The 21626-nt window shown below is 39.6% G+C and overlaps 1 protein-coding gene across 1 annotated transcript in view; it reads right to left on the bottom strand.

Moving 5' to 3' along the window:
- Gucy1b1 (guanylate cyclase 1 soluble subunit beta 1) overlaps positions 1 to 21626 on the bottom strand; it is a 50162-nt gene that overhangs the window by 1567 nt on the left and 26969 nt on the right. The window contains exons 5-13 of the mRNA XM_045131439.1: positions 17300 to 17497; positions 13132 to 13362; positions 12897 to 13013; positions 11798 to 11931; positions 7337 to 7534; positions 3934 to 4171; positions 2768 to 2908; positions 1910 to 2064; positions 1511 to 1637 (exon numbers count right to left, since the gene is read on the bottom strand). Coding sequence (XP_044987374.1) covers positions 1511 to 1637; positions 1910 to 2064; positions 2768 to 2908; positions 3934 to 4171; positions 7337 to 7534; positions 11798 to 11931; positions 12897 to 13013; positions 13132 to 13362; positions 17300 to 17497 — 1539 coding nt within the window. The remainder of the gene's footprint in view (positions 1 to 1510; positions 1638 to 1909; positions 2065 to 2767; positions 2909 to 3933; positions 4172 to 7336; positions 7535 to 11797; positions 11932 to 12896; positions 13014 to 13131; positions 13363 to 17299; positions 17498 to 21626) is intronic.

Genomic DNA, 21626 nt, shown 5'->3' with positions numbered 1-21626 from the left:
ATAAATAAATATTTAAATAATAATAAATAAATAGCTATTTAAATAATAATTTATTTATTTGAGAGACAGAATGAGTACACCAGGGCATCCTTGTTCATCTAGCTTATATGGATCATGGGGAATCGAACCTGGGTCCTTTGACTTTGCAGGCAATTGCCTTAAACACTAAGTCATCTCTCCAGGCAAATAAATATTTTTTTTAATTCTCTTTTACATTTTAATTTAATTTATTTGAGAGAGAGAGAGAGAGAGAGAGAGAGAGAGAGAGAGAGAGAGGGGATGGGCATGCAAGGGCCTCTAGCCACTGTAAATGAACTCCAGACGCATTTTCCACTTTGTGCATCTGGCTTACGTGGATCCTGGGGAATCAAACCTGGATCCTTTAGCTTTGTGGGCAAGCATCTAGATCACTAAGCCATTCCTCCAGCCCCCAAGGGATATTTTTAAGAATAAAAGTAGAGTAACATTTGACATACAGTTTGGCTTATCAGAAGAGCATCTGTGAGCATGACAATATCCCAAGCAAACAAGTTTGAATAAAGAAACTGCTAAAAGAAGTTAAATATTTAAAAGTTGACAGTGTATTCCCTTTATTTTATTTGTTTGTTTTTGTTTTTTGAGGCAGAGTTTCACTGGCTCAGGCTGATCGGGACTTCACTATGTAGTCTCAGGGTGGCCTCGAACTCACGGCAATCCTCCCACCTCTGCCTCCCGAGTGCTGGGATTAAAAGCGTGCGCCACCACGCCTGGTGTGTATTCTCTTTAAAATTTGCTACACTCTTAGAAAACATTTTTAGGGCACACACTTGTACATGTACATGAAAAAAAAATATGATCAAGTAATCTCACTTTCTGTAATGACGAAATTGCCAACAAGGGCCCAGAATATCACGTTGATTGCTGACGAGAACCTGGTGAGCAAGAGCAGGCCGCGTGTGACTAGGGTCACGCAGTCTTGCTGTGCATGGAAGAACTCCGGGCTGGCCAGGCTGGTGTTCTGGGCACTGGCTAGAGAACACCCATCACATTTTCAAGAACCTAAAGCTCCCCTACTGCTTAGATTCTGAAAAATTATGAATCAATATCTCTAGATGAAACTCACAAGGAGATTCTGTGGTCTTATAGGAGGGTCTCCCAAGAAGTGTAGACCCCCCATATTCTTGGTTTGTTCTCAGAAGGGGCTCTAGGAATTGAAGAGAGGGCCTCACGAGTCCCTCAGGGACCAGAACCTTGGTGGTGTTTGAGACGGATTGCAGAAGATCGAAACTTCAGCACTGCTAAACTGGACTCTGGTTTTCATTTCATTCGAACATGAGATCAAAGGACCATAAAGTTCTCTCTAAGAAGTAGATACTGTTCTAACTGGCTCATACATGCTTCTGTAGCCTGCTCCCTTTTTCTGAGCAGTTAATTTCTATCAGCAAGAATGCTTTTCTCAAAGTGTAACTCTGATGATTATGAGGTGCACACTCTGCCTTAGAAACAAAAATTATGCTCAGGCGAGTCTTACCTCTGTGCCTGTATTTTTTCTGGACAGGAACCAAACTTGCATTGGTTCTTTTTTGCCCTTCATGGACACGGGGCCTCTGTGCTCCAAATGGAATTGTGGATCTGAATTTTCGGGAGACATGAGACATCTAAAAGACAAGAGGATGAATAAGAACAGGACAAGTCAGAGGTTCTATAGTGAATTGTGGCAGCAGGATCACACCCTGATGTTGTATTGAACCATATGCAAGGTTTGAGTGATAGTGACCACATCAGGAGTTGCCAGGTATACATGGGATGAACACTTATCTGTAGGTGAGAGGTATGGAGGAGGAAAAAACAAAAACAAAAACATACTGTTAACCCACATGGAAGACATTGTCCATGCATCTCCAAAAAATACCGTGATGTGTTCACTTACCTGTATGTATATTCAGAAACGTTGATTTTCCCTTTTTCTCCCGTGGTTTCTGTCCTGCTTGTGAGGTTGACGGTATTCCCAAAGAGGCAATATCGAGGCATCCGCTGTCCTATGACGCCTGTCACGACTTCCCCAGTGTGGATACCTATTGTTATCTGCAGAAACCAAAGTGCTGCTTCAGCAATATCCCTCACGGAACACAGACATTTCTCTCACTTCATATTATGGGATATTAGAAGCATCAGATAACATCATTAGAATAATCTGTAAGATCTGTTGGCATGGCTCTGCAGTCATCATGCTTGCCTGTAAAACCTGACCACTGGGTTTGATTGCCCAGTACCACTTAAAGCCAGGTGTGTAAAGTGGTGCATGCATCTGGAATTCCTTTGCAGTGACTGGAGGCCCTGGCATTCCCATTCTCTCCTCTGTCTCTCTCTGCTTCTGCTTGCAAATAAATAAATAAATAAGTTAATAAAATAATAATGACTAGCATGTTCAGACTCCTTTAAATACTCTCGCTAAAGCTCTGTCTGCTAAAAGAACTCCTCTATCTCAAGAGGATCATATAGTGTCTAAAATTTCAAAGATTAAAAACAGCAATTTGACTGAGACTTAGGAAGGAGATTTTAAACAATAAAACAGAAATACCGGGGAAATTATCTCATCCTCAGGACTTTAAATACATGAGACTAGCTAATTTATTTCCTATTTCTAGGAAAGAAGTCAATACATTAGTATCTTTATTGTCTAGATGTCCTTGCTTATACATATTAATGGATTTCTGAACATGAATATGAATCAGTTTATATATCAACATCTCCTACCAATATCATAATATTTATTTTATTTACTAACCTGGACAGATTCACCATCTACTTGAACCTGGCCAGCAATTTCCATCATGTCCAAGGCCAAGTGGCAAATAGACCGTGCATGGTGGATGCAGGGCTCTGGCAAGCCACTCACGGTCATGTACTTATCACCAACTGTCTCCACCTAAGGAAACACACACTTAGGTGATTAATGGGTCTCCACCTAAGGAAACACACACTTAGGTGATTAATGGGTCTCCACCTAAGGAAACACACACTTAGATGATTAATGGTCAGCATAAAACGACTATTTCACCTACTACTCTATTACAAATATCTTCTAGTATTATCAACTACCTTCACTTTCCTCCGCATCAATTCTCTTAAGATCTAAATACACTGAACTCTTACAAAATGAAGACCTCATAATTATTTAGACCTGACAAGCTTGGTACTTAACATCTTTCATTATAAACAAGCACACACCATGAACTTTCTTCTCCAAAGCAATTAGTTTCCATCTGATATCCCTTTATAACTCAGTAGAGTATATAATTTCTGTATTTTCCCATAAAACAACAATGGTTCTATGACCCAAGTGTCACCAGTTGGAGTTCACAGATTTATCATGGCTACCCTCTAACTGTTTATATAATACACTGACCAAGTGCTACATTGTGTCTTAGAAAATGACCACACAGTAAATAGTTCCAGGGAAGTTATATTACTCTGGATACCAAAAGATGGTTTAGTGAACATTCTTGCCTTTATAAAGCAATATTCCACTAGGTTCATTTTTTCCAATATTATGTTTGTTTCCACTTGAAATAAAGGGCAGGAATGCTTTGTAAATGTTTATCTTCAAGTTGATATTATCTAAAAGTAGATCTGAGTCCCAGAACTCTTCCCAAAACCCATCGTTTCCTCACAGTGCAAAACATTTATATATTTCGGTAAAAGACGTCTTTTGTAGAGCACTGAAATAAACGCTGTGTTTATACTGAGTGCACAGAAAGCTATTGAACACTTCGTTTCCACCTGCCAACCACCCATCCCGGGAAACCCTCATTTTGGATCTAAGGCAGCGCTGGAAGGAAGCCGGGCGTTGTGAGAGCCGGGCCTCTGATGACGACGCGCCTTCGGGGGTGGGTTATCTCAGACACCCACACTCTGTGCAGCACTGCCCCGCGGGCGCCCGCCAGGACTTGCCTTATAAACAAAAGGGTTTTTCCGTGAATCTGTGAGGGTGTCGAATCTGGTGTAGAGGTCGTTGAGAAGGTTGACAATCTTCATGGCCCCTTCTCCAGACGCATGCTTGCTACAGAAAGCGTTGAAACCCACAATGCCACTGAAGAGGATGGTCACGTTGTCATATCTTTTGGCAGGCACCGGACGCTTATGTCTCAGCTCGTTGGCGACGGATGGGGGCAGGACAGAGTATAGCAATCTGTTTGTGGGGTGATGAAAAGGCCGCTGTGAGTAATTCTGCGAAACCCACCACTGTCCCCGTTGTTCCTCTCACACAGCATCCGGGCCATTGGCCCTGGAGTGGAAGGGGACATTCGATCGGCATTAACTATTAGCTGTATATGTAATCAAAGAAAGCCTTAGACCAGATAACATACTTGTCCATTCTGATCATGTATTCATCTGCACCTAAGCCAATTGAAACCAAACAAACAAATGAGCTGAGGAAACATGACTGGCAATGCAAATCAAACTTCCTCCCTCAAAGCCTTGCACTCTGTCCCTGCTATCATGGCAGTGGGCAAGTCATCACTCTCAGTGTCTCCAACATGGCATAGGTAGCCTCCAGGAGACACAGCTGCTCTCTGGTCTCATTCATATATACCTCAGCTGCTCCTGGAAGAAACTGATAAAAACACAGGGACATTGGTCCAGGTGAGCGGAATCTTATTTCCAAAGGAAACACCAAGACCACTACCCTGGCTGTTGGGATCATTGTAAGCAGATAATATGGTTCCCACATAGGAGAAGGAAGGGAGCAGATAGACTTGGAAGGAAAGAAAAGTTCTCCACATTCTCAACCTGAAGAAACAAGCAAGGAGGCCCCAATATGCCAGGGAGAGCCGAGGTCTCACTTCTTTTTCTACTCATAGTGGAATTTCTCCGGTGATTCACTTTAACTTTTAAACAGAAATATTTTATGCAACATTAATTTTTTTGTTAAATCATAAAACACTAGTAGTAGAACTACTTGGCTTTCAAAAACTAGATTTAAAAAATATTTTATTTATTTGAAAGAGAGAGAGAGAGAGAGAAAGAATGTGTGTACCAGGGCCTCTAGCTGCTGCAAATGACTCCAGATGCATGTGCCACCTTGTGCATCTGGCTTACATGGCACATGGGAATCAAATCATAGCCCTTAGGCTTCACAGGCAAGAGCCTTAACTGATAAATCATCTCTCCAGGCTAAATATCATGTTTTTTAGTTATATCATCTTAAAACTACAATGTCTACACAACAGATAACAATCTAAAAATTAAAAAAACAGAGAATTTTGTTATTAACAACTTCCATAATTGTAAACAATATCCGATGGTAATGCCCTCGCTCCCCCTACTTTCCCCTTGGAAACTCCATTCTCCATCATATCCCCTCCCTCTCTCAATCATTCTCTCTTATTTTTCAAATAATTTTTGATGTATAATATTCCAAAATAGTGCAAATTGCTTGTAAAAAATCAACACAAATAAATGGTTCTATAATGGATCATTATTTTTACTTATTTCATTCATATTCTCTCAAACAGATAAATAAAAACATTTTTTAAAAGTCAAGGAAGGGCTAGAGATATGGCTTAGCAGTTAATACATTTGCCTCTGAAGCCAAAAGACCCAGGTTTGATTTCCCCGGACCCAGGTAAGCCAGATGAACAAGGTGTCACATACATCTAAAGTTTGTTTACAGTGGCTGAAGGCCTGGCACACCAATTCTCTCTCTGTCAGTCTCTTTCTTTCTCAAGTTAAATAAATAAATAAGTGGTCAAGGGAGAACTGGTTCCTATTCCACCATGTCCCTAGGCTGGAATCCTGGACCACAGAGAAAATTCTGCACTCTACTTCAGCTAACAATTGGGGGTGGAGGTAGGGAATAAATTATGAGGGTTTTTTTTTTTTCTTTTCCCCTTACAGAGTATAAAAGGTTAAGTTGTTATTTTCACAATTTATTATTTGTAAATTTTCACAATTAAAAGTATGCATTCTTGGGGCTGGAGAGATGGCTTAGTGGTTAAGGCATTTGCTTGAAAAACAAAAGGCCCCAGGCTGGATTCTTCAATACCCATGTAAGCCAGATACACAGGTGGCCCATGAGTCGAGTTCATTTGCAGTGGTTGGAGGCCCTGGCATGTCAATTCTCTCTCTCTATCTGCCTCTATCTATCTGTCTGTCTATCTATCTATCTATCTATCTACCTACCTACCTACCTACCTACCTACTTACCTACCTACCTACCTATATCTATCTCTTTCTCTCTTTCAAATAAATAAGTACAAATAAAACAAAAAAAAATTGGGCTGTAGAGATGGCTATACAGTCAAGGTGCTTGCCTGCAAAGCCAGAGGACCCTGGTTAGATTTCCCAGTACGCATGTAAGCCAGATGCATAAGGCAGCACATGAATGGAGTTCATTTGTAGTGGCCGGAGGCCCTGGCATGCCCATTCTCTCTCAAATAAATAAATAAAAATTAAAAATATATTCAAAAAATGAGAGTTAACACAACATTGATCTCATAATACAAAGATTAGGACACATAATAAAGGCAGCCATTCTCAGTGCATTTCTGCATCTCATTCATGCTACTATTCATGCTAGCTGCTGGGTTTATTTGTGTGCAAAACATCTGGCGACAGGCAGTTACACATGCTCACTACTAGGGAAGCACAGATGAGTGAAACAGTTATGATGTGAAGTAAGGAGGCTGGTTCAATTCACCAACAATGAAGCCCCCTGTTTTATGAACATTAAAAACAATGTGACTGGAGAGATGGATCAGCTGGTAACAGCAGGCATGAGGGCCTGAGTGGGAGCTGCAGTTTGATCTCCGGGACCTGCATCAATGTTTGCGCATGGCCACATGTATATCTACCTCCAGTCACATAGGTGAGCAGCCACTAGAGCTCCTGGGGGAAAAGAAAACAAAAAAATAACAACAACAACAACAAAACTAAAGAGCAAACTTTGGGACCAATAAAAGAGTCCTGGCCCAATAAGAATGTGTAGAAAAGCAATGAACCAGGACATCCAATGTTCCTCTCTGGCCACCAAAGATCAATGTACTCTGCTGCAGGTGAGTTCACGGTGCACTCATGGGCACGTACTTGTGCATACACAACACACAACACAACACACATAGCACATTACACAAACGCACACACATAGGCACACACAGGCAAGCAAAATGAATGAACACAAAATAATTTGGACAAACATCCTGTGAATGTCAAGAACCTACTGGCTTTAATTATCATATGAAAACAGGACTAAGCAGCATTTGGAAATGGAGTAAGTCCCACGCGTCTCGAGTGTGCATACTTGTTGTAGAGTGGCAATCGACAGCGCGTAAAATCCAGTTTCACCCCTTCTTACGTGTCTGTCTTTTTCTTTTCATCCTCCAGGGCTCTTAGCGTGAGCTGCAGCCTGTCTGTGAGGATCTCCAGCTCCTGTGTCAGCTTATACTCCTCCCGGAATTGCTCTCCCAGAAGAACAAGGTCACGCGTGGCATCGTGCAGAGGAATGTCACTCAGGTACAGGCCTCTCCTGGTCAGGTCATCCAGGTTCATGACACTGTCGAACAGAGCAATGAGGCAAAATCAGGGTCACCTTCCACATGGCGAGATGAGCCCTGCCTCCTACCAGGGAGCATCCTATGGCCTTACCCTCCTCCACCTTGGACCATTCACGAGGTCTGGCTGAAGAAAAGGAAAGGCGTGGAGATTTGCATTTAGATGATCACTTTACCCATACATAATAAAATTCTCATCAAAGCAGTAGTGAATTTGATGTGCATTTTAAAAAATGTATTTTATTATTTATTTATTTATTTCACAGAAAAGAGGGAGAGAGAGAGAATGGGCACATCAGGGCCTCAGCCACTGCAAACGAACTCCATATGCTTGCAACCCCTTGTGTGACTGGCTAACATGGGTACTGGGGAATTGAACCTGGGTCCTTTGGCTTTGCAGGCAAAAGCCTTAACTGCTAAGACATCCCTCCAGCCCTTAATGTGCATTTTGTCAAGTAATTTTGGAGCTACTTGCCTTCATTGAGAGCTAAATAAAGAAAAGTACCCTATGGAATCTGTTCAAATACTTAATGCAAGGGTATTATTGTCTTATTTTATCATATTGTTTATCATAAATCACAAAGAAAAAAGTCTATTTTCATGCACTTATCAAGAATCATGATGCCACTTTTCAGGAACCAAATCATTTTTGTCTTGTGGCTTTTATGAATTATATAACTTACTTTTTCATTGGAAAAGATGAGGAAAAACTTCCAAGGTTTATTGAACCTTTTCACATGGATCTCATGCACCTCAAAGACTTTGTGCCCTGCACTTTTTATACTATTCTTACTTCTGGCTCTCAGCAATTCTCTTCTTATTTTCATTGACTTACTTTCCTCCATTTTAAAATATTGTTTGACCTCTATGAATTCTGCATGTCATGGTAAAGTAAACCTCATTTTTGGCCTATCATTACAAAGCTCACTGATTCACTGAAGTTCTGGGGTAAGTAAAATTTCAGTTTTTAAAATCACTCAGTAAGAATGTCTTAAGGTTACATTATTGATGTTTTTCTTTTGAACTTTTTAAATTAACAACTTCTTCCACGATTAAAACTCCATTCTCCATCATATACCCTCCCCCTCTCAATCAGTCTCTCTTTTATTTTGATGTCATGATCATTTCCTCCTATTATGATGGTCTTGTGTATATAGTCTTGGGAACTGTAAGATCGTGGATATCCAGTCCATTTTGTGTCTGCGGGGAGCATGTTGTAAGGAATTCTACCCTTCCTTTGGCTCTTACATTCTTTCTACCACCTCTTCTGCAATGGACCTTGAGCCTTGGAAGGTGTGATAGAGATATTACAGTGCTGAGCACTCATATAGCTATTTAGAATAGTAATTTCTCTACAGAGACAAAATTAGGCTATGAATTTACTACAGAATTTGGATTCCTCAATAGAAATGTCTAAACATCAAGCAAAATTAGCCTATTAATTTTAGTATATAAATATAAAATAATCAAGGATGTCACTGTCAAAATAGATAGTATCTGTGGTTGTTTGAATGAATGTCCCCCAATTGATTCAAGAGTTTAATAAAGCTTGTAACTTAGATCTCCAGCCACCTGGCTGGAGGATGTGTCACTGGGCAAATCCTGGGGTCCAGCCCTAAGGTGTGTTTGGGGAATTCCAGTCTAAAGACATGCAGAGTGCTTGAACATTGTCTGGAGTTTCTCAGTTTGGCTTCTTTTAATAGTGGTGGCTTTTCTCTCTGTGTACGGACCTGTGAAAGTGGGCCAGTTTCTTCCATTATTATGCAACCTCCCCTCTAACTTTAAGATTCAATACATAGGGCTGGAGAGATGGCTTAGCGGTTAAGCGTTTGCCTGTGAAGCCTGAGGACCCCGGTTCGAGCCTTGATTCCCCAGATCCCACGTTAGCCAGATGCACAAGGGGGCGCACGCGTCTGGAGTTTGCTTGCAGTGGCTGGAGGCCCTGGCGCGCCCGTTCTCTTTCTCTCTCTCTCTCTCTCTCTACCTGTCACTTTCAAACAAATAAATAAAAATATTTAAAAAAAAAAGATTCAATAAATACATTCCTCTATAACTATGCTTCATTTGGAAGTTCATCCCAGCAACATGAAGCTTTCTAGTACAATATATTTAGATTTTGTTACAGTGAATGTGTATTTTAAAGCCCTTGAAGCAATAAATATATCAGATACAGAACCAATAATTTGTCAATGGTTTAAAAGACCTACTCATGAACAGTGACAAAAAAAAGATAACCATAAAAAGGAAATGGATGGTGAAGAAGATGTTCTTATTGAGATTTGCCAAATTATTATGAGCATTTCCATGTTATAATCACCCCATATCTTCATAAGTTAAACTTAACCATAAATAAAACTTTTAAAATCTCCTGTGTTATTTAATGAGAATACAAATCTTTCTACACATATGAACTGATCTCATGACAATCAGTGAATGTCTCAATTTAGGACTGATTTCTACACGTGGCAATTAACAAACACTTCAAATTTTGCTTCTGTCTGTAAGGAACCTCTCTGTCTTTGTACAGACATTACAAGTTGGGATGTGACAGTCTACTGAAGTGGAATAAAATGTAGAAGAAAAACAGTGATATCAGACAAGGTATCATCAGGTCTCTTTAGGTTGTTAGACTTAAAGAACTACTATGTTCCATAATTTTGTCTCTTTTTACTTTCATGGCACATATTTCTCAGAAAATCATTCATGATTAGTGTCATATAAGCTTATATGTAAAATATTATCTAACAACACGATCCACATCGATCTCTGCCTATTGTTCTAAATCAAATTAATGGGCATGTTCAACATTTTGAATCCCACTATATATCTTTTAGTGAAATGGCTACCGACATCAGAAAAACATGCACCGAAACTGTGTTTCCTCTGATGTTTATTACAAATAACACATTAACAGAAATTTCAGATCAGTATATTTTAAATAGTGTAGGCTAATTAAAGTTGTAAATATTTTATATAAATTAGCTCAAACTAATAAAAAAAAAGCAACAAAACAACAACACACACACAAAAAAACACATTACTGTTTTGATAACTTTCATGAACATACTATGGAAAAGTTAAATTCTGGGTGCCATATTGGGTACTTCCCAAAATGGATGCTCTTTCTCTGTGTATGTATGAGTGTTGTACATTCATGAATATGTGTGCATGGGGGCATGTGCATGTGTGTACACAGGAAACCTGGAGATTGACAATGTCTGTCTTCCTTGTTGGCTTTCCAACTTATTTTTAAAGATGGTCTCTTTCTAAATCTAGAGCTCACTAGTTAGGCCAGACCTGAAGGGCTCCCCATCTCCACCTGCCATCATTGGATTATAAGCATACAGCACCGTGCTCAGTATTTGCATGGGTTCTAGTGATTCACATCCATGTCTTCATGCTTGTGAGGCAAGCAATTACTCACTGAACCTTCTCCCTGGGCTTAATTCTTCTTTTGAAGGGACAACAATACAGAAATAGCTAACACAGATTATGTGACCCATGGTCTAATGGTATAAGAAGCACACAGAGAGGTTCACAGCATGACACAAGAGTGTGCAACTTCTGAGTTTACTAACAAATGCCTGGTGAGACTATCCATGGTGGTAGTTTGAATGTGATAGTAAAAATGCATGTCTCCACAGACTCAGGTGTCTTAGTAAATTTAAGTTTTACTTGCATCTCCAGCCACCTGAGTAAAGGAGGTGTCAATCAGGGGTGGATCTTGGGGCCCAGTCCTAATGTGTGTTCGGGGGTGAATCTTAATTCCCACCCAAAGTAATGCAGAGAACAGTCTGATCTCTCGTGGTCTTGTTTGCTGCCTTTCGGTGTTTGGTGGCTGTTTTAGTGGTATCTCTAGGCTTGGATTTATGAAAAGAAGCCGGGTTCTTCGACCATCGATGGTGTACCACTGGATACTGTAAGCCTGAATTAAACCTCTTCCTCCCATAAACTGTGTCTGATTGGGTGCTCATACCAGTAACAAGCAGCTATATTGCAATTATAGCAGGTTCTAATATGATTACTTAACAATGGTTGTGAAATTTCATTATACTTCAGCCTATGTAAGCACAATAAGCTATGCACTTTTGGGTGAAGGAAGGCTGGATCTGGTCTATGTATCCATATATTGAAACACCACACTGAATCCCATTAATAGTCATAAATCCTACATATTATTGAATATTAAGTAACATGTTTCTGGATTTTTTTTAAACTAAAGCTGTGCACTTCTATTAATTAGAATTATCCTGAGAAATGATTACCTTGGTGAGCAGAGGAAGAGTATGCTGTCTGCTTCAGGTAAGTAGATCATCTGCCCCTTGAGTCGTAAGCAGCTGATTTCAGTCCCGGTCAGTTCGTCTTCACATTCCAATTTCTCTACATCCAGCAATCCTTCCTTGAAAAGGCAAGATATGACTGTGAGTTTGCACCTTTGCTATGCCTGAAAGGTCAGCTGCAAGGAGCATGTACCACACCTCTACCAACTCCAAGGGAGAGGAAGGGGCATCTCTCCATCTCACGACACAGAGGCTATCCTTCAGCACTACCTGAGAACAAGCCTAGATGGCCAGCAACCAGGCCCCTGCTGGTATGTGTATTGTATATGAGCATCTGTGAACGCCCCCTCCCTCCTCCTGATTTTTCAACAGGGCTAAAATATGTACTACTCAGTTTTTACCACAACTATAGCAAGGCAAGCTTGTATTCACAGAACAGCCCACGGTGATCAGTTACACGTGCAAAACATATGCACAGCTTTAGCTTTCAAAGGGAAGAAATATATGCACTCCAGGAAAATTGTGTTTTCTGTAATTATCCAAGGAGTACCCATGATGAGAGGTGGAAACTAAGTTGCCAACTTCATGAAGTTTTATTTCCTTATTTGCTTACAAAATGGTATCAAGAAGACTCAACAACTTTACCGGAAGAATCACTGGCTTTGGTGAAGAGAAAACTGAAACTTCATTATTTATTCTAATTTCTAAAACAAAACAAGTATTGGCATTGCAACCAAGTAGATGTCGGTTTTATTATGAGAGTGTTAGGTGCCTTCAGCAAGACATTTTCTGGAACTTACCCTCACTGATTCTCATCAGCTAATAGAGGCCCATGCTCCTCAGCTGAACAAAAATCAGCAACAGTATCTTGTAAATGAGCATCTCTTTGTAAATGGGTATCTCTTTGTAAATGGACATCTCTTTGTAAAAGAGTAATTCTTTGTAAATGAGTGTCTCTTTGACCACTTTTTTTTTCCCCTTTAATATCTCCATCTCATATAATGTGATAGACAAATTTCCCTCCTCATCAGTTCCAGTTGGTAACACACCTTACTTACATGTAATGAAATAAGCTTTTGATTACCTTGCTTCTCAGTACAAAGACCGTATTGATGTGGGACAGAATCCCGTGGAAACTAATGTCAATATGAGGGCGGACCAGAGAGAAGACAGATAGAAGGCTGCAATTCCCAGGCTGGAGCTGAAATGGAGATAAAGAGCAAAGGGCACTTGGGTTACAAACTCATCTGCTGTGCAACATGACCTGACCCAGTCAGTGGTTAAGTGGCCCCTATAACAATGGAGAGCTGAGCATTTACCTGGGGGAGCACTCTGTAGATTGCGTTGCCGCACTGAGTGACCACTAGATCCCGGTCAAATATGATGTGGAAGGGAAAGGCCTTGCAGAAGGTATATGGACTGATACGTGACTCTTGGGTACCATTTTCTTCGAATCTGTCAAGATCTTCATAAAAGTCCTCTTCTTTTGATTCTTTTTCTTCGATTAAAAATTGAGTATGGTCACATTCCTCATTTCTTTGCTGAATCACCTGGATGTCACAAGAGGAAAGTATTAATCACCTGCATTTATGTCTAGTCAGACTATCTAAGTGTAAGAAACTGTATGAACATTGCATTCAGGAGGCTCATTTGAAAAGACACATGCAAGTATTGCACATATGTAAAGCAGAAAATATTCCATGATATTGACCTATAATGTGTGAAAATAACTATTCATTTCAAGTCTATTATCAGTTTCCCATTGGTCCTTGTGGCCTCTTGCATGACCCTGGAAAAAAGAACCCTTTAACTTCAAAAGCTTAGCCTTAGCCTTCTAGCTAGGGACATTTGTATGGTAAACAGCCTGCATGCCATGCACAGTCACACTAAGTAATGTGATTTAAAAAAATATTCAAAGACTGGGAAATTAAATGATGTAATTTCATGCTTAAAGCATATGCATTATCACTTTTAATCTGCCATTTGGCAAGTTTACAGTACCAGTCTGGTGAGGGCCACAAATAGGAAGGTTTCTGATTAATTGATTTTTCAGAAGGATAAACTGCCACTGTGCACAAAATGCTTTTAAAATTATTGACTCTGGGGGCTGGAGAGATGGCTTAGCGGTTAAGCGCTTGCCTGTGAAGCCTAAGGATCCTGGTTCAAGGCTCGATTCTCCAGCACCCACGTTAGCCAAATGCACAAGTGGGTGCACATGTTTGGAGTTCATTTGCAGTGGCTGGAGGCCCTGGTGTGCCCATTCTCTCTCTTCTCTCCCTATCTGCCTCTTTCTCTCTCTGTCACTATCAAATAAATAAATAAAAATAAACAAAAAATTTAAATTTAAAATTATTGTCTCTGCTTTAATTTTGACTCAATTCCATACACAGGAAACCACAATAAAAATAATCATAATTGTGAGAAAATGATATTTAAAGGGATAACTGCATTGCTAATATAATGCAAATATATTACTAAAATTTAGAATTATTTTTTTTACTGAGATTAAGAAATAGAAAGTAGGATGCCCCTTCTCTAAGAAAGAATTTCTATACCAACTGTAGTGACCTCAAAAAAGGTAATGTTTGAAGGAATATTTTCTTCAGCTGTAGGAGAAGGAAGAAAATATGTTACTCATTTTTTACATTTTTAAGGAGTTCACTGTAGCATGTCCTGAGATTTTATAAAAAAAAAACAAACAAAAAACAGATGTTGCAAATGCCTTTGGGACTATTGTATATATTTTTTCATGGAAATACTGGCATATCATTACTAATCTTCATTTATCAGTTTATTATAGTGTTTCAAGCTAAATATTCTTATTAGATATGGAAGACTTTTCCCATTAAGGTGGCTCTCCCTACATTATGTAAGAATATATTTATAAAATGCAAATAATTTAGTTAATATTATAAATTTAAATAACTGAATACCACAAAAAAAATCTCAGTATTTTACAAAATGAGACACATGATTAAGCAAAAATATAAATTTTGTGTAGAATGTGAACGCTGCCAGCCTCCCATATAATAACCACATTATTGCCTTTTCTGAATGCCCTGATTTGTGTGACTTTCTATTTATTTGCTTCTTCCACAGCTTGATGAAAGTCTTTGTATCATGCTTTAAGTTTTAATTATCTTTGCATGCTACCATGTCATGTCCCTCATCATTCTCCATTCTAACATTTGCAATAGTGAATAATGCACCAGGAAATCACTGCATTCTATGTAAGAATTGACAACACAGGCTGGAGAGAAGGCTTAGCAGATAAGACACTTGCCTGCAAAGCCCAAGGACCTAGGTTTGACTTTCCAGAACCCCTAAAAGCCAGACACACATAGTGGCACTTGCATCTGGAGTTTGTTTGCAGTGGCTGGCGGCCCTGGTGAGTCCATTTGATTTCTCCCTCCCCACCTCATAAGTAAATAAAAGTAAAATAATATCTCACATCCTCCAAGGCTCAAGGTCCACTGTGGAAAAGGTTGTGGAAAGAATGTAAGAACCAAAGGAAAGTTAGCACTTCTTACATACAACTTTCCAGATAGAAATTGGCTGTGATATCCAAGACCTCACAGTGCTGGGCAATACCTACACCAGACCCTCAAAATAGGAGAAAAAGATGATGACATCAAATTAAAAGAGAGATTAATGGAGAGAGGGAGGAGAAAGTAGGCAAGGGAAAGGAAATACCATGGTTTGTTGTTTGTAAGCATAGGAGTTGCCAATAAAATATGTATATTTTTTTTTTTTTAAAAATGAAAAAGTAAAGGTAAAAACTAAAAAAAAAAAAAAAAAAAAATTGACACCATTTCCTAAAGGTCAGGAAACTATGAAATCTGACATGACATAATATAATTAAATGACATATATGGGAGTCTTTTCTAATATAATCAAATTTAATATGGTGAATTTATGCTACACCATGCTCCACTTAATTGTTCTGAGCTGTGTGTGTGTGTGTGTGTGTGTGTGTGTGTGTGTGTGTGCACTACAGCAACCTTGAAGTAACTAACAAAGTGTTACCTATCTCATACAGAACACGACCCAAACTGGCCGTCCTTGTATCCACTGTGGCTCAGGCTTTGGGCCCTTGAAGAATAGCACTTGTGGCTTTCCGTGCTGAGCACAAGGGGGCGGGGGGGGGGGGGAGGATACAAGGGCCAGGGATAAATAAACACCATGATTCCCCTTGTTGAGCAGCTGCTATAGAAACACCTGGAGTTTGCCTCTCACAACTTACAGCATGTTTGATCAGTAGCCAAACAGTTTCTAACGGATCAGAAATGGATACTTTTCTCAGAATAACTTGGTTAAGAAAGAAAAAAAAAAAGAGTTGACAAAACGAAAGGTTCCAACTTCATTTTAAGGCAGACAAAAAAAAAAATCCATATGGAAAAAAAAAATCTCTGATAATTGTATCTAATTCTATACTATCTTGGCTTTTGCCCATCCTCATTATGGAGAGCTTGCACACTAAAACTCTCAGTCAGTCAGTCAGTCATACAGTCTCTGGCTTCCCAGCTGGCATGTGCTTACAGGCAAGCTAAGATTTAATTTAAATTCTCTGGATAACTAGAAAAGCAAACATCACAAGGTAAAACAACTCCCTGGGGCTGGAGAGATGGCTTAGCGGTTAAGCGCTTGCCTGTGAAGCCTAAGGACCCCGGTTCGAGGCTCGGTTCCCCAGGTCCCACGTTAGCCAGATGCACAAGGGGGCGCACGCGTCTGGAGTTCGTTTGCAGAGGCTGGAAGTCCTGGCGCGTCCATTCTCTCTCTCTCCCTCTATCTGTCTTTCTCTCTGTGTCTGTTGCTCTCAAATAAATAAATAAAAAAAAATTAAAACAATTCCCTGTATAATAGATTCCAAAATCCAAATAGATGAAGATTGCTGGTCTTTAAATATTTTATTTTTCTTTATTTATTTGAGAGAGAAATAGGCAAGGGGAGAGAGAGAAAGAGAAAAAGAGAAAATGAGTGTGCCAGAGCCTCCAGCCACTGCTAATGAACTCCAGATGCTTGTGCCCCCTTGTACATCTGGCTTACCTGGGTATTGGGACGTTGAACGTGGGTCCTACGGCTTTGCAGGCAAGTGCCTTAACTGCCAAGCTGTTTCTCTAGCCCAAGATTGCTGGTCTTTGTACCCTGCTCGTTAAACATTTAGTGAGATTCATTAGCAGCAATCACCTCAGGTCAATTCAGATAGCACCATTTAATATATTTCAAATATTGGGCTGGAGAGATTGCTTAGTGATTAAGGTGCTTGCCTGTGAAGCCTAAGGACCCAAGCTCAATTCCCGAGTACCTACCAGATGCACAAGATGGCACCTGTGTCTGGAATACATTTACAGTGGCTAGAGGCCCTGATGCACCCATTCCCTCCCTATTTGACTTTCTTTCTCTAATAAATAAATAAATAAGATTTTTTTTTAAATATTCCAAATGTCACCTGCGTTTAGAAGTGTCTCTGTTGCCAGTGGACATTACCTTCATGTCGATCTCGGTGCCATGTATCTGTTGAGCCACCGTCTTGATGATCCCAATCACGATGTCCTGCAGCCCCTCCCGCTCTGAATAGTAGTGAAGAATGAGTCCTTTACCCTTCTCCGCGTCTGTGCACCTGAAAGAAGGTGCCCGCATTCCCGGGTAGATGGTAGCAAGGTGATCATGCAGGGCATCCAGGTTCTGCAGGGAAGAGGAAGGCACGATGGTGAGTCAGTACCTCTACTGTGGCAATGGACATCAGCCAAGGGAGCTAAGAGTTCCTAGATAAGACTACAGAGTCAGCCCCACCCAGCAGACTCTTCAACTGCTTCCCTGACATCAGCACAGGTAAGTACCCTATAAAAGACTGAAAATTACACAGCAAAATTGAGACAAAATGGGTGGGATTATTAATGGAGCATTTCCATAAATAATAAGCAGGTGATATGGATCAGAGGAAAAGATCTAGTCACTGGTGCAACAAAGTCAGGCGTATTTCCAGACGTGTAGGATTGTCACTGCTTGCTATAGTAAAGGGCAGAGAAGGTCCACACCACATATCACCCTTCTGTTTGTACTACATCCCAAATTAACTTTTAAAAAACACATGCCAAAATGCTAAACGTATTGAAATACAAGTATGTCACTGTGAGGAGTAATATTCAAAAAGTTAAAGACACAAATTATAAATTAAAGAAGTGTAATTTCCTTTTGTAATTATTGTTCATCAGTAGCCCCTAATCTAGGTAAAAATTCATGGTACATCGGTAAGATTATTACCTCTTAGAAAACTGGTAAACCGGCCAGCAAGCTTTCTATTCTTGTAGCCTGGGGGATTTGAATGGAATGATTCTCACAGACTCATGTGCTTTGAATACTTGGTCCCAAGCTGATGGCATTTGAGAAAGTCCTGGTGCCTTTGGGAGAAGGAGTCTTGCTGGAGGAGGTGTGTTGCTAGCAAGAATGTCTTGGAATATAATACTGCCTAATTCCAAAACCACTAAGACTACTTTCTGCCTGCTTCTGTGGAAATGTGATATTATCCACTTTTACCATGCTTTCCACACCAGGCTGATATTTCCTCTTCAACAAGTAGGTCAAAACAAAACAAAACAAAACAAAAATCAAAGCCTTCTTTCCATAAGCTACTTCTGGTTGAGTATTTGTTCCAGGAGTGTGAAGGTAATTGCTACATAACCTGGCCATTAATTTAGAATATGCCAAACTCCTCCATGTCTTATATTATATACTAAAATATAAAACTGAGTTGCACAAACATTGCTACAATAGATGGTGTCCATAGTCCAGCAGGAGTTTTTCTTAAAGATATTTTATTTTATTTAGGAGAGAGAATGAGAAACACAGAGAGACACCGAATGGGGTGCCAGGACCTCTAGCCACAGCAAACAAACTCCAGGCACATGTGCCACCTTGTCTGGCTAATGTGGGTCCTGGAGAATCAATCCTGGGTCCTTTGGCTTTGCAGGCAAGTGCCTTAACCACTAAGCCATCTCTCCAGCCTAGTATGAGTTTTTAAACAGTATTGAGTTCACACATGTCTGCATGCAGGCAGCACACAGGACACATGCAAGCATCGCCTGGTTAGAAAGGCCGGCCGCTGGCCTAGGTTCATGCGTGTGTTTGCTCGTTGACTTATAAATCAGTGCCATTTTACATTCCCTCCACCCATAATGAATCTTGTGTTCTTCTCCCCATTTTCACACGTGAAAATCAAGTTAGGCTAATTTGTGATGAAAACATGAATTTATCCTGACTGCCTTTAGAAGATGCTGGGCTGTTTAAGAGTAACTACAGAGGAGACCCCATACCAGACTGTTTTTGCAACTGACAAGTGCCAGAAACTTGGTCTTCTTTTACTAGGATGCACAGAGCTTTCTTGTCATGGAAATCCTTTGCTGTGAAAGGGATGAGTAAGGGTAACTCTTCATAACCCTCCAAATGCAGGGATATGCTTTGATGTGTAAAATCTTGTGAAGAAAATCTTTTCAGAAAAAAAAAATATTGTCAGAAGACTTATTTTTATCTCTATTTTCCACAAAATCTGACTTTATGGCCACACTGAGGGCATCCTCTAATATATCTTGGCCCAGGTAGTGTTGTGTCCATTAAGGAAAAAAAAAAGAGAGAGAGAGAGAGAGAGAGAGAGAAGAAAAGAGCAATGGCTAGAGAGATGGCTGCATAGATATAGGTGCTTGCTTGCAAAGTCTGACAGCCTGGGTTTGGTTTCCCATTATCCATGTATAGCCTGATGCACAGATGGCACATTCTTCTAGAGTGTGTTTGCAGTGGCAGGAAACCCTGACATATTCACTGTTTCTGCCTGTCTTCTCTCTGTCTCTCTCAAATAAACAAGTAAAATAAATCAAATTAGAATAGAACAGGAAACTTTCTAAGATATTTTAATATTTTTTCAAGTGTCCCTATACAAAACTTTTAAACATTCCAGACAGTATGCCAGCATCACTTCCATATTCCTCTATTTTCACGTTGAATCATCAGGTCATTTCTATATGAAGGCAAACTGGTGGCACAGAATGACAAAAAAACAGTGACAAATAACACCATTTTTGCTACTGACCCCTTGACACTAAGGAAGGTCTATTTCTCAAACAGTTTGCCAAACCTCTCACAGTCAACACTAAACATAGTCCCTTCATCTTCAGTGGCGACAGAGAGATTTTATTTTGATTAAGGGTATGGTTGGTATTAAGGTTTCCACAAAGACAAAATACTGCACAAATGCATCCTTAGGCAAGATGGCTACTAGAAATGCTGAGTGATTGTGTTCATGGTTTAAGTCTTTCTGTGGTAAACTATCCTCCAAGGACGTGGTTTTATTGAATTTACAATTAATTACATGGACAAGTAAAGAGCTTTCTTGGAGCATAAAACATTTAACACCACTTAATGCAACATTGATGTTCTTTAGATGGTAACTAAAAAGAAATACTCTTGGGGGTTCTTGAATTACACCTTTCTTTATTAAGTTTTACTCTCTCAACACTAAAGTGATTACCACAGCCTGTGTATTCCAAGAAATTATCTTTATTTTAGTACATTTATACTGCTAAAAATGTGGCAGCCTCACATTTGGTCTGCATTTGCTGTGAAACTTCAGACAAGCAGAACTGTCAAGAACAAGAATCTCTGCAGCATTTGATGATGCCATCCAAAGTGCCGTACACTCATCCACCTGGCTGTAGCAATACGTCTCTGGGAAGATAAGCTTCATCTCAAATCCTATGCTCTCTTTTATTCCTAATTATACCTATGGAAGCTAGTATAGGGGGAGAAAAAAAGAACTACACAGACAATTCAAAAAAAAAATTGTCCATGTGGCTGAAAGCCAGACATGGACAATGTAAACATAAACTTTTCAGCACACATAATTTTAAAGAAACTATAAGGCTGAAGCAAATCTCAAATATGTTTGTACTTAATTTCCTTAGATTCAGGAGGGGGATGGAGGAATATTTTAGTTGAGATACCTAAGTTTAGTCTGTTTAATTCCACTTCTAAGTGTTCTGATGTGAACTCATTCTATACAAGCACACTGAAAGCAGCCCTTGTACCCATCAGTCTATTTCTCCACAGCACTTGAGATATAAAAGAAAAAAAAATAGTTCTGGTCTCTTAGGAAACTATGTTTGGCTTCCAGACTTAGTGTACTGCAAATACATAAGAAACAATTTAGTATTCCTTTGAGAAGTACATAAGTATCATACATTTAAAGATTATGAAATATTTCAAAAAAAAATGAAAATTTTCTTTTGTAAGTGACCTGCCAAAAATGGGCACAAATATCATGATCATGTGCAGAAATCCACAACCTCATGACTTTACTTTCAGAACATCTAAAAAACAGTTCATAATGAGCCACAGAAATGCACACATGAGGGCTAGGCCCCAAAAAATCTAAGAAAAGAGGGCTGGAGAGATAGCTTAGCTGTTAAGGTGTTTGCCTACATAGACAAATAACCCAGGTTTGATTCTCCAGGACATACGTAAGCCAGATGCACAAAGTAGGTATGTGTCTGGAGCTCATTTGCATCAACTGAAGGTCCTGGCATACCTTTTCTCTCTCTATCTGCCCCACCCTCTCTCAAACAAATAAAATAAAATAAAATAAAATAAAATAAAATAAAATAAAATAAAATAAAATAAAATGGTTGAAACAAAAAAAAAAGGATTCAAGAAATGTTTTTTATCCTTCAAGAATCTTCTTTTTGTTTGTTTGTTTGTTTGTTTTTTTTGTTTTTCGAGGTAGGGTCTCACTCTGGTCAAGGCTGACCTGGAATTAACTCTGTAG

Source organism: Jaculus jaculus, chromosome 12 (assembly GCF_020740685.1).
Source record: "Jaculus jaculus isolate mJacJac1 chromosome 12, mJacJac1.mat.Y.cur, whole genome shotgun sequence".
Taxonomy (NCBI): Eukaryota; Metazoa; Chordata; class Mammalia; order Rodentia; family Dipodidae; genus Jaculus; species Jaculus jaculus.
The sequence above is the reverse complement of the archived record's forward strand: the minus strand, read 5'-3'. Positions and strand labels throughout refer to the sequence as shown.